The sequence below is a fragment of the Alosa alosa genome, chromosome 4 (assembly GCF_017589495.1).
Source record: "Alosa alosa isolate M-15738 ecotype Scorff River chromosome 4, AALO_Geno_1.1, whole genome shotgun sequence".
Lineage (NCBI taxonomy): Eukaryota > Metazoa > Chordata > Actinopteri > Clupeiformes > Clupeidae > Alosa > Alosa alosa.
The window spans coordinates 3,234,076-3,251,356 of record NC_063192.1 but is presented as its reverse complement, the minus strand read 5'-3'; the positions used below and the strand labels follow the sequence as shown (position 1 = coordinate 3,251,356).

The 17,281-nt window shown below is 42.9% G+C and overlaps 1 protein-coding gene across 1 annotated transcript in view; it reads left to right on the top strand.

The window, feature by feature from the left end:
• The first annotated feature begins 10,811 nt into the window (after positions 1-10,811).
• The window catches only part of rimkla (ribosomal modification protein rimK-like family member A), a 21,283-nt gene continuing 14,813 nt past the window's right edge, over positions 10,812-17,281 (top strand). The window contains exon 1 of the mRNA XM_048242217.1: positions 10,812-11,714. Coding sequence (XP_048098174.1) covers positions 11,552-11,714 — 163 coding nt within the window. The 5' untranslated portion in view covers positions 10,812-11,551. The remainder of the gene's footprint in view (positions 11,715-17,281) is intronic.

Genomic DNA, 17,281 nt, shown 5'->3' with positions numbered 1-17,281 from the left:
AGAAAATGTAATTCCAGGGAATTAACATTGCATGTAAATGCAAAAAAACTGCTGTGTATAACATTACTTACAGTATGATTATTCAGATTGCATAGACTTACAGTATTCTTGAAAACCACTTTAGAAGAATAAAAGAGTCAGCCCTTCACATGATCAGTTTTAGACAGAACTAAGGTTAGAATCTTAATTTTCACAGCACATCTCAGGTCTAAAAACAGAGGTCTAAAAACCATCTAAGTTTCACAGATGTTACAGCACACGTATGATTCAAAGGTATGAATGGTTGACAAATATGATTCACAAGTATACAAGTTCCATATAGTCCTCACACAACAATATAGTTCCCAGAATGTCTCAGTGTAGATCTCGGATAAGTCTCAGTATGGTTAAATTTTATGTACACAGATATGTTGAGATATGGTCACATGTTTGTAAGAATGTATGTCAGTAGGAATGTTGCTAGCAACATTGTCAGAGATGTATGGTCCGACGATGGACCGACCCACTACTGGGCCGACGACCCCCACCCCCCACACACACACAAGCCCACCGATACCAAAATCCCCCCCATAAATAACAAACACACAGTATCATGCTGTAGCAACACTTCATAAACTGAACCCAAACATTTAGATTTGGACCTGTAGGTTATTATATAATCAGTATCGTAATTGTAATGCCTTACAATTCAGAGACAGTAATATTATAATGTAATGAATTACTTTGAAATGACAGTAATAAGTAATACATAATATATTACAATTTTGAAGTAACTTGCCCAACACTGATTAAACCACGTCACTGCTTGACTAAATGAAAAATATAGGCTACTGAACATGCATGGAGATCGTCATAATTGACAGAAATTATGATTTGTGCCAACATGTTGTAGAAACACAACCACAGTTAGGCCTATTTGGTGCAAATCTTCTACATTGGTTATAGTCAGAGATTCACATTAACTGTAGGCTATCACCACAAGTGTATACTAAACGCTTTTGCCCAAGTTTGTGTGCGCCATCACATTTTGCAAAATTAGGCTACCTTCGTTACTAACCTACCAGTTGATACTTTTTACGTGCATCGACTCGCGATTGATTGTGCATCTAATGTAACACTCGGTGGAGAGACTTCCACTTTCCAAGTTCCACTTTCACTGTCGTTGTGAGCTAAAAGGCTACTATATGGGAAATACTTTGAAATTCCTTTTGAGTCCAAACATGAATAGGTTTTCTTTAACCTGTGCTACACTTTTCCACCAAGTTGTCGCGAAAAATTGTAGGTACCCGGAGTTTTTTTTATGTTGACAGACAAACCGCACTACAGTAGCCTACATGGTGCAGTAAATGGAAGCTCTTCAGAAGCGTGCAACTTACGCCTATAAAAACAATATATTTATGGAATAAAATTAGACACCTCTGATTGCTGTTTACGGTTAAACTGCGATGATGTGAACATCAGCCAGCGGAGGGCACTTATATAGCCTAGGCTACCATGCCTCTCTGACACTGTGATCAGCAGCACCGGAGCGCCACAGGGAACTGTGCTCTCTCCAGTCCTGTTCACCCTGTACACATCTGACTTCCGCTACAACACCGAGTCATGCCACATGCAGAAGTTTTCTGATGATACTGCAATTGTGGGGTATATCAGGGATTCCAGCAAGAGGAGGAGTACAGGAGCCTGGTGGAGGACTTTGTGCATTGGTGCAAACTCAATCACCTTCAACTTAACACTTCAAAGACCAAGGAGATGGTGGTGGATTTCCGAAGGTCTAAGCCCGCTCTGCTACCAGTCTCCATTGATGGGGTCAATGTGGAGGTGGTAAGCACCTACAAGTATCTGGGTCTCCACCTGGACAATAAACTGGACTGGTCAGCCAACACTGATGCACTCTACAAGAAAGGACAGAGCAATGTGTGCAGCAAGCTCCTCAGGATGTTCTATCAGTCTGTTGTGGCCAGCGCCTTCTATGCAGTGGTATGCTGGGGAGGAAGCACAAAGAAGAAGGATGCTGGGCGACTTGACAGGCTGGTAAGGAAGGCTGGCTCTGTAGTGGGAGCTGAACTGGAGTGCATCACTTCAATATCTGACAAGAGGACCCTAAACAAACTGATCAACATCTTGGACAATGAATGTCATCCGCTCTACAGCACTATCAAAAACCAAAAGAGCTTGATCAGCTGGAGATTTCGCTCACTGCCATGCACAACTGAAAGGCTGAGGAAGTCATTTGTTCCTAGGGACATTGAACTGTTCAATGCCTCACTAAAGGGAAGAGGAGAGATAGACTTCTCTGCTTAGTCTGTCTGCCTCTCCACCCTCTCCATGTCCATGTTTTTTGAGTACTGACTGCCCACTACTGCTTACTACTGTTTTACTACTGTTTTACTATTGTACACAGCCTAATGTTTTCACTACTGTTTTACTGCTACACTGTTACCTCAACCTGTTTTTGCACTGAAATAGTTTTTTTTATTTTACCTTGTCTACATTACACTTTACTCTCCTATTTGTCTATATTATTTATGCTGGTCTCTAGACCTTACTGTTGCACTGTTGGACTACTTTTTGCACCTTCACCATGACACCCACTCTCTTGAGCACCTTGCCAGGCACACACAACTAAGGACTATGGTTGGACTACTGTTTGCACCTTCACCATGACACTCACTCCCTTTAGCACCTCACCAGCCCTGGCCCTGTCACTACAAGTGTCTTATGCTTGATCACCCTCAAGCATATTGGACTTTATTAATTTAACTTATATAGTGTATTTAGTTTTGTTAGTTTCTTATCTTATCTTCTACTGTCTTTATTGTACAGTGGAGTTTAGTTATATGTTTATACTATACTAATGTTTACCATTTCTGTTGTAAGTGCATGTTGTGTGTTATGTCTGTATGCTACTGAGACCCTTGAATTTCCCCTTGAGGATCAATAAAGTATCTATCAAAGTAAGTACAGGCTAAGCCTAGGTCTACATGACGGCCGCAAATAGGCTAAATAACTTTTTTTTAAAAAACATCCCGGAGGTCACCGGCCCACATGTGGACCGGCCCACCGGGCATTTGCCCGGTTGTACAGATTACCAGTCCGAGCCTGCACGGTCATCACCACTGGTCTGGAACCTAAAAGGCAAAAGCAAACAAGTTTAACAGTTATACCAAAACAATACAGGGAATGTCTGCAATTGTCCAGAACAGTAGCCTATTCATGGCTTTCATAAGGTCCCTTTCCATAGGAGTATTAATCAAGCACCAATGCAATTATAATCTAGGTGCTTGATTGTATACACCTGTGGAAAGGGACCTGATGAAACCCATCAATAGACAAACTATGATAGCATACTGTGATAGTGTTTACTTAGGCTACGTAAGAATCAGGAACATAGAATGAAAACGTAGCCATGGCCTATTTGATACAAACAAGCGATGTAGGTAACAACCATGATGGGTTTTATCAGGTTCCTTCACACAGTATAATCAAGCACCAGTCTGCATTCATAATCTATTCTAGGTGCTTGATTCTATACACCCGTGGAAAGTGACCTTATGTTGAATAGAACCAGAGCCATAGTATCTGTAGGCCTAGCTGCTAGCTACTTCTCTGGTTTACATTAACGTTCTAGTTAAAACGCTGCTGGTTAGTAGGCCTAACTGTACGTAGCCTACACACCGCCACCGCCACCGACTTGAGCTTCCAAAGAAGCTCTGGTCGCTCTGTCAAGGACGCTTGTCAAAAAAGTCCAGGGAAGCTTTGGTTGCTGGTCGTTGGACGCTGAACCGCATCATAGCTCATTACCATAAAGTTGACTGACTTTCAACTTTCTGCTTGACGCTCAAGTCGTCAAGACGCCCAAAACGCGACGCAGACGGATGTGACGCTTCTGGCAGCTGAGAGAAGCTGGCTTCCATTGAAAATGATTGACTTCCTGACTCTTTGGAAGCTCAAGTCGGCGGTGGTGTGTACGTACAGTAATTAACAAATGTAACGTTAGTGCATTACGTTTGACCTAACGTTATAGTTTAGCTTATTTGTGACCCATCATTTCATACAACGCTAACGTTACATAATGTTTGACGACATAAATGGCTCAAATACCAAAAACCGGAACACTTACCTTGTCTGTAATTAGAGAAAAGTGCCTCTGAAGGAGAGTTTTACGAGCAAATACAGTAAAGTGACCACGGCACAGCAGGCGAAGACGTTCAGAAGATTCACAGCTCCAGTGGTAGCTCGCGCTCAGCTGTTGATTGCAGCTGCAGGTCGCGTCATAATGCTAAAAGTTGCCGCCACGGTGGTCAATGTTAACTCTATGGGAACTTATTGCTCTTTTATCGTAAATATCTTAAAAAGTATAACGTTTACAAATGTACAAAGACAATGTACAATTGTCCGTTACAAGACCTTAGTAAGAGTGTTTGAATGACGTCAAACGGTTCAGTGGTTTTAGAGCCTTTGAACGTCAAATTTGGTCGGAAGAAGAATAATAACTAGAAAATGCAATTCCAGGGAATTACCAAGTCAAGTCAAGTCAAGTCAACTTTATTTCTATAGTACATTTAAAAACAACTGAGTTGAACCAAAGTGCTTACAAACAAACATAAAACAATGACAATGGTACAACAACAATATAACATGGGGGGAAAATAAATAAATAATTGAAATAATACACAAATTGGTCAAAAATAAAATAAAGAATAAAGAGTGTGTGTGTGTGTGTGTGTGGGGGGGGGGGTATTAAGGTAGATTAAAAGCTTGGGAGAAAATGAAAGTCTTTAAGTTAGACTTAAAGCAGTCAATGGTTGGAGAGGACTTAATATGTACAGGTAGGCTATTCCAGAGTTGGGGGGCAACAACAGAGAAGGCTCTATCACCCTTAGTCTTAAGGTGTGTTTTGGGGATATAGAGAAGATTCTGAGATGAAGACCTAAGTGATCTTGGAGTGCTGTAAGGAATTAGTAGGTCACCTATGGAACTAGGTGCCAAACCACTGAGGGCTTTGAAGACAAAAAGTACAATTTTAAACTTAACTCTGTGCTCCACAGGTAACCAGTGCAGCTTAGCCAACACAGGAGTTATATGCTCACGTTTCTTAGAGCCACTTAATAATCTAGCTGCTGCATTTTGAACTAGCTGAAGTCTGTTGAGAGTGGAGTGGGTCAGGCCTGCATATAATGAATTACAATAATCTAGTCTAGAAGTTATGAAAGCATGTATAAGAGTTTCAAGATCGGAGAAGGACAAAAAGGCCTTCAGTTTTGCAATGGTTCTTAACTGGAAAAAGCTGCCTTTGACCACACTTTTTATTTGCTTATTAAAATTTAAAGAGGAGTCAAAGAAAACCCCAAGATTCTTTACTTCACTGTGGCAGTTTGCAGAGAGAGGTCCTAGTGCATTTTTCAAGATAGAAACATCACTTGGAGGGCCAAAAATAATTATATCAGTTTTACTTTCGTTCAGTTGAAGAAAATTTCTTGCCATCCAGCATTTGATGTCACTGAGACAGTTAAAAATATTCTCCAAAGAACAAATGCCATTAGTGTTAACAGGCAGGTAAAACTGAGTGTCATCTGCATAGCAGTGATACTGAATGTTATACTTTTTAAAAAATTGAGCCAAGGGGTAGCATATAAAGAGAGAATAAAAAGAGGGCCCAAAATGGAACCCTGAGGAACACCACACTTTATAAGGGCAGAGGAAGAGGAGAAATTGCCTAAACTAACTGAAAATGATCTATCACTAAGATAAGAAGAGAACCATTGCAGAACAGAACCCTGGAGACCAACTTCAACCTCCAAGCCGTTTTAATAGGATGTTATGGTCAATGGTGTCAAATGCTGCACTCAGATCAAGAAGCACCAAGAGGGGGCAAGATCCAGAATCAACTGCTAAGAGGATGTCGTTTTTGGACTTTAAGCAAGGCCGATTCAGTGCTGTGCAGAGATCTAAAACCTGATTGGAATTTATCACATATATTGAACTCACTCAGATAAGAAGAAACCTGAGAGAGGACAACCTTTTCTAGTATCTTTGACAGAAAAGGTAATTTAGAAATAGGCCTATAATTCTTCACGTCACTGGGCTCAAGGTTAGGTTACCATTGCATGTAAATGCAAAAAAGCTGCTGTGTATAACATTAAATTACTTACAGTATGATTATTTAGATTACATAGACGTGTCCAGTATTCTTGAAAACCACTTACTTGATTAGATGTTAGCTTAATGACAGTCAGTAAAAATAAATTGTTATTTCAATATTGATCAACATTCTTTGTTTTAATACAGCAGAATGATACTCAGAATACACTAATGAACACTTAACAACCAATGTAAGCTTGAAGTAAAAAAATCACAGTTGTGTGTGTGTATGTATATATATATATATACAGAACTTGATAATGCCAATCATATTATCCTAAGACAGATCTATTTATCAGTGGTAATTCTGAAATGGCAGCAAGAGCTAGAGGTCTCAGTTAATTGTAATAAATAGGTCACTTTTGATGGTGATATAGACTGAAGAACAAGATTCAGCCCTTCAGATGATCAGTTTTAGACAGAACTTAGGTTAGAATCTTAATTTTCACACAGCACAGCTCAGGTCTAAAAACAGAGGTCTAACAGCACAGCTAAGTTTCACAGATGTCACAGCACATGATTCAAATGTATGCATGCTTTATATAGTTGTCGCCATAGTCCTCCTGCAACAATATAATACTCAGAATGTCTCAGTGTAGATCTCAGATCTACGTCTATAGTTCAAAGGTATGTGCAGATATGTTGAGATATGGTCACATGTTTTTAGGAATTAATGTTAGTGTTAATGTCAGCGATGTATGGTTGGCAGGATGTGCACACAGACAGGCACACACATAATGTAATACACGGTCATCACCACACTGGTCTGGTCTGGTCCCTAAAAGACAAAAGCAAACAAGTTATACCAAAAACATGGAATGTGTACAATTGTTCAATACAACTTAGATATTTAAGTGAGGTTGTTGCACCATAAATCTGTAATGGTAGTTAAATATACTAGCCCAGGGGTTCTCAAAGTTTTGATTGATGAGGGCCAATTCAGGAACCCAACATTGAACTGAGGGCCGCCAAAGGGGCGGGGGGAGAAAAAAAATAACTGGAAATAAATCCTATTTGTAATCATTTTAAAGACCAGGTTGCATCTCTACAGTTTACAGTATATTTATTGCATTAAACACATTTTATTTCATAACTGAGGCTAAACCTGGCAAAACTTGTGAAAATCTGCAATGCACACACAATCCCTGGGGTTCTCTACCCTCAACAGACTAATGTGGGATATAACAGTTCTGTTTGCAGTCCATTTCAAGTACAAGCTTACCAGTATTTAGAACAAACAGTCTCAGTGTGCCTTGCTTCTTATCAGCATAGGCCTTATTCAGGGCCAATTCCAGCTACCAAAGCACCACAGGAAAACCTGACGGCCACTAAACACCACTAAACGGAGATTCATTCTTTTCAAAGCACACAGTACAGTTGAACAGTTTTACAGATGTTATCGCGGGCCGCCATTGGCCCCCGGGCCGCACTTTGAGAACCTATGTACTAGCCTATAGTATTTCACTGCAAACAAAGCAACATTTTGTGTTTTATTAATTTCTGTTTAAGGATAGTTGATAGCCAGTTTAAAGTAAACAGCTTAGAACACTTTGTAGGCAAAGGGTGTGTTGTTGCTGTTGATAATCATAAACTGAGTCTTAAGGATGGACCATTCTGATATTAAGCATCTTGATAACCAACTACACTATATCTTACAGCTTGCTAGGTCTGATTCTACAGATTATGATGTAGCCTACAACAACGGGAAAGCTTTAATTTATAGGCCAGAATAATGCAGAAATGAGTAGGCTAGGCCAAGTAAACATACTCTGTATCTATGTTGACAGCACAAACGTTATACCTCAACTTCTGTAGTGTGTTTTAACAATACTTTGGTCATATGGTCCGTTTCCAAACAGTAAGGTTTTCATCAGGTCCCTTTCCACAGGTTATCAAGAGCCAGATAGTATAACGTTAGTTTAAACACTACTGGTTAGTGAGCAAATGTAACGTTAACGTCAGTGCTTAGCTGGGAGCGACGTTAGGTTTGAATGTCGTTAGCTAACGTTATCGAAACCTACAGCTAACCGGTCAATTTAAAGTGACGACTTATTAACGTTGATTAGGTGGGTTTCATAACTTTCCTTACATAATAAATATCAACGGATAGGATAAGTGCTAACGTTAACTATTCCCCTAACGTTAGAACTACCGAGTTTGGCTACTTGTGACTAGTGATGGGCAAATGAAGCTTTGGCGAACCACTAAACCACAGCAGTGTGAAGCTAGCAACACTAATGAAAAAATCCAATATGGCTGCCACATGTAGATTTTTCAACATAAAAGTCCTTACCCAAACCAGTATATGTAACCAAAAATATTGGTTTGCTAAGGACTTTTATGTTGAAAAATGTATGTGTGGCGGCCATCTTTTTGCTTTTCAGCTAGTATCGCTAGGTTCACACTGCTGTGGTTCAGTGGTTCACCAAAGCTTCATTTGCCCATCACTACTTGTGACCTATCATTTCATACATAGCTATAGTATAGAATGCTACATAACATGTTTGACGACATAAATGAGTCAAATACCAAAAATCGGACCACTTACCTTGTCTGTAGTTAGAGAAATGTGCCTCTGGAGGAGAGTTTTACAAGCTAGTAAAGTATCAAGGCAGGCCAAAACGTTCAGAAGATTCACAGCTCCAGTGGTAGAAAGATTGCAGTGGACCAGCTGTTGATTGCCTTCAGGTGCAGGTCACGTCATAATGCTAAAAGCTGCCGCCACGGCGGTCAATGTTAAGTCTATGGGATTTTATTGCTCTTTTATCGTAAATATCTCAAAAAGTATAAAGTATACAATACAATACAATATGAAAAATACATTGTACGATTGTCCGTTACAAGAGCTTTGTAGGAGTCTTTGAATGAGGTCAGACGGTTCAGCGGTTTCAGTCGCATTAAACGTTGAATTTAGTCAGAAGAAGAATAAGAAGAAGAACAGCGATAACAGTCCATTGTATTTACATGCAATGCATTAATATTAAGAATAATTCGGATAACAGTAGAGTGCATTTAATAAGAAGCCTAGGAAGAACAGTACAGTGCATTTTCATGCACTGTAATAAGAAGACTTGGAAGAACAGTATAGTGCATTTCCATGCACTATAATAAGAACAAGAAGACTTCGGATAACAGAACAGTGCATTTTCATGCACTGTAATAATCCTTACAAAAACAATAGGGCCTTGCGCCCTTCGGTGCTCGGGCCCTAATTATGCACTAGGCTACTTGGAACGCACACATTTTGTTTGCGCAGGAGAGAGAATGACAGCGCACAGGGCCATCGATTAGGCTACAGAACTTTAGCCTTGCTAGGGCTGTATAAAGTTGACCAAATTAATATAGGCTGTTGTTAGGCGTAAATAAAGTAGGCTACTTTGTTGTATTGTTTAGCTGACCAATGCACGAGCTTGCAATTATGAAACGGACTAATACGGCAACCCTTCCAACGTTGGGGGACGAATGTTGACATTTCCCCGTATTCTGCGTGAGAAACCCGGGAAATATCCCTTATTTCCAAAGCTCAATATTGACAGCAAGCAAGTCACATGCTTTGATCCGACATACTTTGCTGTGTCGGGATGGGGGAGACGCATTCCAATCCGCACCGGTCGATGCTTTCTGCACGGTCTCTCCTCTCCTTCCCTCTTTCCCTCCCTCCCTCCTCTCTCTCACACGGTGTAAACAATGCAGAAGTGGGTCACTTTGCCATGGCACAGTTTCTGCAGGAAGGTCACGAGTTGGACAGCATCCGAGGTGGATGCTAAGACGCAAATTGACTAATCGTTCCGTTTATCCGTTAACACAAACAGAAATGTTTGAAATAGGCCATCCTTGACATCTAGCATAAATATATATACTGACGCGGTCAGTATATATATCTATGGACATCTAGACTTTTAGCAGGTCAGGTCTGCTACTCTGGGTAAGCTCTCTATAGCCATGAGGTAGCCTAGCCATGCCGGTTTCATCAGCTATTCTCTATTTTTGAAGCTGGATGATGGAAATATTACTGAATATGAATAATATAATACTAGCCCCAATTATAATCTCCAACATCAAGCTTAACCTAAAACTATATGTAACCTTGCCTTTCGGTTAGGGCTGAGGGACAATGTCAAACTAGGACTGCCAGGCTAAAAAGCCCCAAAGCACTGCTTTAGCTAGGGTGGGCATTACCCGGTTGCTTATTGTCAGCCCAAGTGCTCCTATTTTGCAACAGCCTTAACTACCCTCCCTTCTAAATCCACTTTACAGAAAGGAAAATGTTCAAGTCCGTATTTTCGGTAACAACGTCCTCTTTCTTCTCGCCGTGTCAGCGTGGAGACAGATGAGAGGCGTGGGTATTCAGCAGCCTCCTCGCGCACCCGGTCTGAACCGGTTCTGGGGAGGCGCGGGCTCGCGGTGGACCCCCCTTTCCATGCAGCATCCCCGACACGCGCCGCAGAGCCTGCACCCGCGCGCTCACGACCGCTAGCCGAAACCAGCCGCGTTGCCATTGGCTTGTGGATAAACATGAGCTTACACACCTTCATTATTTCCATTGGTCGCGGAGACCCGGCTGTCACGCCTGCTAACAATAGGCTTTTAGCTGCCATTGGCCAGAGGCAGCGCAAGCCCTCACTTCTCATTGGCTGTCTGCAGTTCCAGAGTCCTAAAAAAAATAAGAGTAGTAAACGAAGCGCGTGCCTGAAGAAAATCGCAGGGTTGAAGATAAGCGTGCATCTTTTCAGCACCGTTACCCGTGGATAGCAGAAGTTTATTCGTCAACAAAACACATATCTGGTGAACGTGGAAGGAGGCGATACAACCGCCTTAGTCTTACCACCATTTTGTTGATTTTCTCAGCCAGTTGGCTGTTGTGTTTGAGGGAGTAGTAGGGTCGGAGAACGGAGGAATTAAGGAGCAATTTACTAGAGCTTTTGTTCGCCTGTTACGGGGCTGCAAGTTAGCTTGCTAGCTGTCTGCCCTCGGTTGAAGCTTTACATAGCCAACTTAGCTAACTGTGGGCAGTATTTGGTGAGAAAGAGTAAGACAACGTTAATGTTAGAATTTCCTCTTTTTTGACTCGACTCTCTCGGTTTTTGGTATTTTATTTAGCGGGATCCCGGATCGGACGGAACAGGAATAACTAACCGTGGTTGAGGGAAATCTAGATTTTCTCTCAGATTTCATCCCACATAGTCGGAGCAACTTTTGCCGCCGTTTGGTTCAGGTTGTTCCAGCCTGTTAGCTTAGGTGCGCTGCTTGCTAGCTGGCTAAGTCTATTGTGTTTGTGCCCCGGTGTTATTCCAGCCGTTCCCCGACCCTAGATCCCGCGCTCTCGCACGCTCCTGGCCCCAGCGCAGCCCGAGCTTTCTTTTCAGCAGATTTTCGGTTAGTCGACGCGACTTATTCAGAAAGAAATATGTGTTCCCGGGTGTGGTTCATTACGGACCGCAGGATCCACCAGGAGTATCCCCAAGTCCAGATTCTCCGTGCCCTGAAGCAGCGATGCGCCGAGGATGATGTCGAATTCCGATATCTCCTTATGGATCAGATTGTCCTGACCATCACGGATGGCCAACTGGGTAAGTGATACAAATGATATGATAACCCAAATTGATATGTTTGTTTAACGTGTTTTCTCATCGGCTATAGGTGAATGTGTGGGCAGTCGCTAACAGTATTGTACGCTTCCGTGGAGACTGGAGGCTGCGCTGTGTGCTGTGTTGATGTAGCTAGCTAGCGGTGACGGTGACCGCCTAACCTAATTTCTAGCCTCTCTCATACGAAGATGCGGGGGAGCACGATCTCTGGTAGTGGTATAAGAACACGGATTGCCTGTATTCAATAAGCTCAATGAAAATATTGATTAAGTCATTTCAGCCGAAAGTACACAATTAAAATGAAAGCTAATGCTAGTTAAAATGATGCAGTATTTTCAACCGTGGTCACGAGTGCTTATGCGAGACTATAGGCGGGGGTGGGACGCGTTCATTATACTCAAAGTGACGGCTGGGGCTAACAAAATAAACCTCGCCGGGGCTTTTAAAGAGAAAGAGTGTCAAAGCTTTGTTTGATGTTTAAATGTGTGAATGTAAATGTGTGTATGCGGAATAGATTAAGCGACTCCCACGAAAAGAAGTCAAACGAGCCTTTTAATTCCGCTCTAGTGGTCATACCGCGGCGAGTGTGAATTAAATTAATTATTGGCCCGTGCGTGTTCTAAAAATGGACATCACACAGAACACATAAAGATGGGAACGTGAAATATTCGACAACATCATGGGAACCTTTTTCACTATATTTATGTATGTCTATGCATCATAATATATGTTTATCAGCTTGGAATCCATGTATTTCTCTGTTGTTGTTTTTTAATGTAAACCTCGTTCTGAGTGGCGTGCTTAGTGAACGTGCGCCCGCCTTTACCATGGCTATGGGAATCTGTCACATTGATCATAACGACCGGATTCTTCCTGACTGAAGGCTTTTCACACTCTTATCAAAGCTCTGCACGCACAGCTGCGTCAGAAATGTCGGCATGAACCACCATGCGCTCACTAATCTCTTCACATTGGCCCAAATAAAATGGCAATGACGTCACCGCCAGCGTGCCGTATCATGCCTCTTCTTTTTCCACTTCCGCGGCTGTGGGAGGTAAAGCTTTGTCCCGCGCTAAGCACAGGTCAGATATATAATGCATAAGCTCACCTAGTTGGCGCCTCTAGACTTAGAGCTTGTAGTCTGGTTAACTTCCTGACCAGTTTGGACCAGTGGCACTGACCTCACCTGAGGCGCAAAGTCACCTGACCGCAATACTCCCCTTTCATAAGAAGTGGCGGAGCCGGGCTCAGGTCTGGCCCTAGTTTGGCCCTGGTCTGGCGGAACAGCCACACCACAGGGCGGTTTCTAGCAAAACTCAGATAATCTAGCCACAGTGTTTCTCTCTCAGAACAAGGTTGGGCACACCAAAGAGGCAGTTTTTTTTTCTCTCAGAACAAGGCTGAATATGCCAAAGGGACAGTTTATTTCTGTCAGAACAGAGCTCAGCCTGCCACAGGGGCCGTTTTCAGAGGCTCAGAGTTTTCTTGCCATGACCCCACGTGTGAAGGGTTTCTCAAAAAACCTCCCTACGTGCCCTGCAGGAGTCAGGCAGGAGCGTAAGGTTCATGTGCTGGACTAGCTAGGACACACACTCTTCCAGTGGGTCAGATCAGAACACACACTCTTCCAGTGGGTCAGATCAGAACACACACTCTTCCAGTAGTCTCTCTTTGGTCTCACCTCCCTAACCATTACCCAGCGTCCAGGCCTCCTGCAATGCTGCATGGCCCATTGGCCACAGGGGCAGGTGCAGGGGCTGCAGGAGCAGAAGGCCTGGGCAGGGGCAACAAGGGGCGGAAGGCCTGGGCAGGGGCAACAAGGGGCGGAAGGCCTGGGCAGGGCTGTGTTTGGCCCGGAGGGAGGGAGGGAGGGAGTCAGTGAGGTTATGGAAAGACTGCCTGCTCTGCACACATGCGCAGCACCAAACCATAGCCCCGTCGGAAAGATTCAGACTCAACTCTGTAAGCCGCGCTCATTATGTGGGTTAGTGTTTGTAAGACGGCAGACTGCCTCTCAACAGTGACCAGGGAGAAGACTTCACTTTCACTAGACCCCACTAACCATTAGGGGTGAAACAACATAAATCAACACAGCAATTTATCGTATCGTACGTCTATGCAGTATGTTATTGAAAGACTGCCTTTTGCGCAGACAGCACAATGCACCGTAGCTGAATCCTTTGCAACATATTGAGAATTGAGAAATGGTTGTTATGGTGGACAAAGTATGGTGACAGAATGGATTTGTGAGTTAATCTGTGCCGTAACCAGAGGGAAGCCAATTAGTCTTGTCATTAGTCATTGACACTGTCATTAGTGACCAGACTGAAGCAGCCTGCTGGACGCAGGTCAGACGGGGCTTTGGTACGGCCTGATACCCTGCTGCTGGTGATGCTGCTGCTGCTGCTGCTGCTGCCAGGGAAGGGGAGGTGTGTATGGTCAGCACGAGGCTTTGGGGTGTGTGTGTGTGTGTGTGTGTGTGTGTGTGTGAGACACGGTGGCGAGAAGCGAGATCAGCCTGTGCAGCACGAATACTTCGTCATGTCTGTCATACGAGAGCAGGGGTGTGTGTGTGTGTGTGTGTGTTATCATGGTCCTGTTAGAAACACAGGGTCCTGTAGGTGAGACCTAAGCTGTGATGATGTTTATGGTGTCGTGATGATACGGTCACAGTGAAGGCTCCCTGGGGGGAGAAAGAGATGAGTTAGCAGCCATGTAGTTAATTCAGAAAGGGAGAGGGAGTTAACCAGTGACACTTCAGGAGGGGCTCTCTCGCTTCCTGTCTGTCTGTCTGTTTACCTGATTATCTATGTATGTGTCTTTTTCTTTCTGTCTTTTTTTCTTTCTTTCTTTGTCTCTGTCTATCGGTCTTTACTTCGTAGGAAGTGGCTGTTAGCAGCAAGGAAGGCATGTGTGTGTTTGGGTGCCAGCTTGTGTGTGTGTTTGGGTGTGTTTGGCCGTGAGTGTGTTTGTGCATGCGTTTGAGACACGTGCGTGTGCATGTGTGCGTGCATTTGTGTGTGTGTGCTACGTGATGAAGACCAGTTCAGTGAGGCTAAGAGACCAAACAGGGCAGAATGTTCTCCAGTACATCCTCTTTTCCACACACACACACACACACACACACATGTGAGGAATAACTGGGCCAATTACAGGAAGGTCTGACACACATTGCCGTTAATTACAGCCCAATGTCAAGAACACCTCCCCCAACTCCTCAGGTGATCCACTGTCGCTCACACACACACACACACACACACAGTCACACACACAGCGAGATTAGCAATAATACTTTGGCAAAGACAGAAGAAGACTGGAGAGGGATGTCAGGGTAAGAGAATAGATGGGAGGGGTGAGAGGGGGAGAAGAAGAGGAGGAACAGAGATCAAACAGAGGAGGAGAAGAGGCAAGCGGAGAGAGGACAGGAGAGGGTGTTGGGCTGTTGGCACTGAGTAGTTTGGTGCTGGTTAATCTGAGAAAAACACAGAGGGCAGGACACAAGCCCAGTTCCAATTGTGTGTGTGTGTGTGTTTCTGTGTGTGTGTGTGTGTGTGTATTTATGTGTGTGTGTTTGTGTGTATTTCTGTGTGTGTGTGTGTGTGTGCGCACACGCAAGTCCGCAGCTGCTCCCTGACTTTTAATCAGGCCAGCTTGTGTCTCTCAGACACCACAGATTACCACCACACTCTCTCTCTCTCTCTCTCTCTCTCTCCTCACTCACACACACACACACACACACACACACAAACACACACACACATTTAGAGCGGCCTGGAAGGATTACATCATCACTGTGGGACAGACAGAGTGAGGATGGAAGGGCAGGGAAGAGTAGGTCAGCTCAACCTGTGTGTGTGTGTGTGTGTTGGAGGAAGTGAATTTACCCTAATCCATTCTATGAATGGTGCCACCATACATTTAACGCTGTGGAACACACACACTCACACACTCCTAAGCCTGATGGGAACTCCAGAGGCCTCCTCCCAGCTTTCAGCTGCTATAAACGGCAGCACAGCACACACAGCAGCTACACGTATAAACCTGTGTGTCTGTGTGTAACAACTGTGTATAACAGTGTTTCCCCTACAATGTATTCATCAGCGGCGCAGCGCTGCTCTTGGAATTCAAGCGCCACTGCAAAAAAAGTTGCCTAATTAAAAAAAAAAAATAGGCATAAAGTGAACTTCAGGAACAGCTGCCGTTCGTTCAGGTTTCATGTCAACAAATAATAGTAGGCTAACGTTGAAGGCGCAGTCAGGGATTCCACAGGAGATCACGCTTGTCACGCAATGTGTTATCTAGCCTATTCCCAGATAAATTCCACGCATTGTTTCGTTTTTGTTTGTGATACAGGCAATGCTTTCAAGCCCTGTGTTGCTAACATACCTAGGCTGTGAAACTAAGGTCTAGCTAGCCTATTGGTGGGTTTAATTGAATTTGAGTAATAGGATACGCAACCATTTATCTGAGAGTTTCTAATTCCTGTAGAGCTCACCAAAATTATAGATACGATACAAGACACTTATCTGCTATAATCCAAGATAGATTTTCTTCGAGTTTCTGACCATTTATTTTACCAAATGACATGGGAAACATAATTCGTTTCATCCACATATTCTTATGCACCATGCACAACAACGCTACTAAGTTAGCTTAAAACCGTGAGAATCAAGCAAGCGTCACGGGCCGTCACGTCATTAAAGTGACAGGCACTCAATTACACTTGCACAGCACCAATACAGTGTAATGACATGAAAGAGAAGTTTATATAGTTTAAACAGTGCTGTGCAAAAGTTAAGACACCCATGCTGAAATTGACTAAAGGGAGGAACAAAAAAAATATTTTTCCTTTTGTCTTAATGCCTTAATTTAAAAAAAAAAATAGGACATCAATTATTTTTTAATGTATCATGTATCGTAAATAAATAAATGTTATTATATATAAATGTCTTAACTTTTAACAGCGCTGTATATTCTAAATAGTAATAGTTTGTACAGTGGCCTACAGTGTACAGTTGTACAGTGGCTAATACTAATAATGTAAATGAAAAAGGTGAAAGAAAAACATGAATAATCCTGTTCAAGTACTGCAATAATCATGCTTGTGTTGATGGTTATGTCATAATTTGTAACTCAATCTGTCCATTTCTTTCACAAAATCCACCAGAAGTCACCATTTTTTTCAAAATTTTCTCTTTTCTTGGGGGGTGGCTTCCTACGATCAACAGCACCGCTGCTGGAAAAAAATCTAGGGGAAACACTGTATAAACCTATTTATTATGCATTTCATAAGCGCCAACACTGACTAACAGTGTGTAATGCCTGCTACTTGTTCCACATCAGGAGTGTGTCAGAGATGGCAGTACTCTGTGGTTTGGAGTGTGTGTGTGTGTTGTTCACAAGTTGAGATGTTTATGCATAAACATCTGTAGAACGCTATCTTGATAAGTGTGTTGGAGGCAGATTGAGAGAACAGCACTTATCATAACGTCCATACTTATAGGAATAGGTGTTTGTGTGATAGCACTTAACACAACGGCCACGGCCAC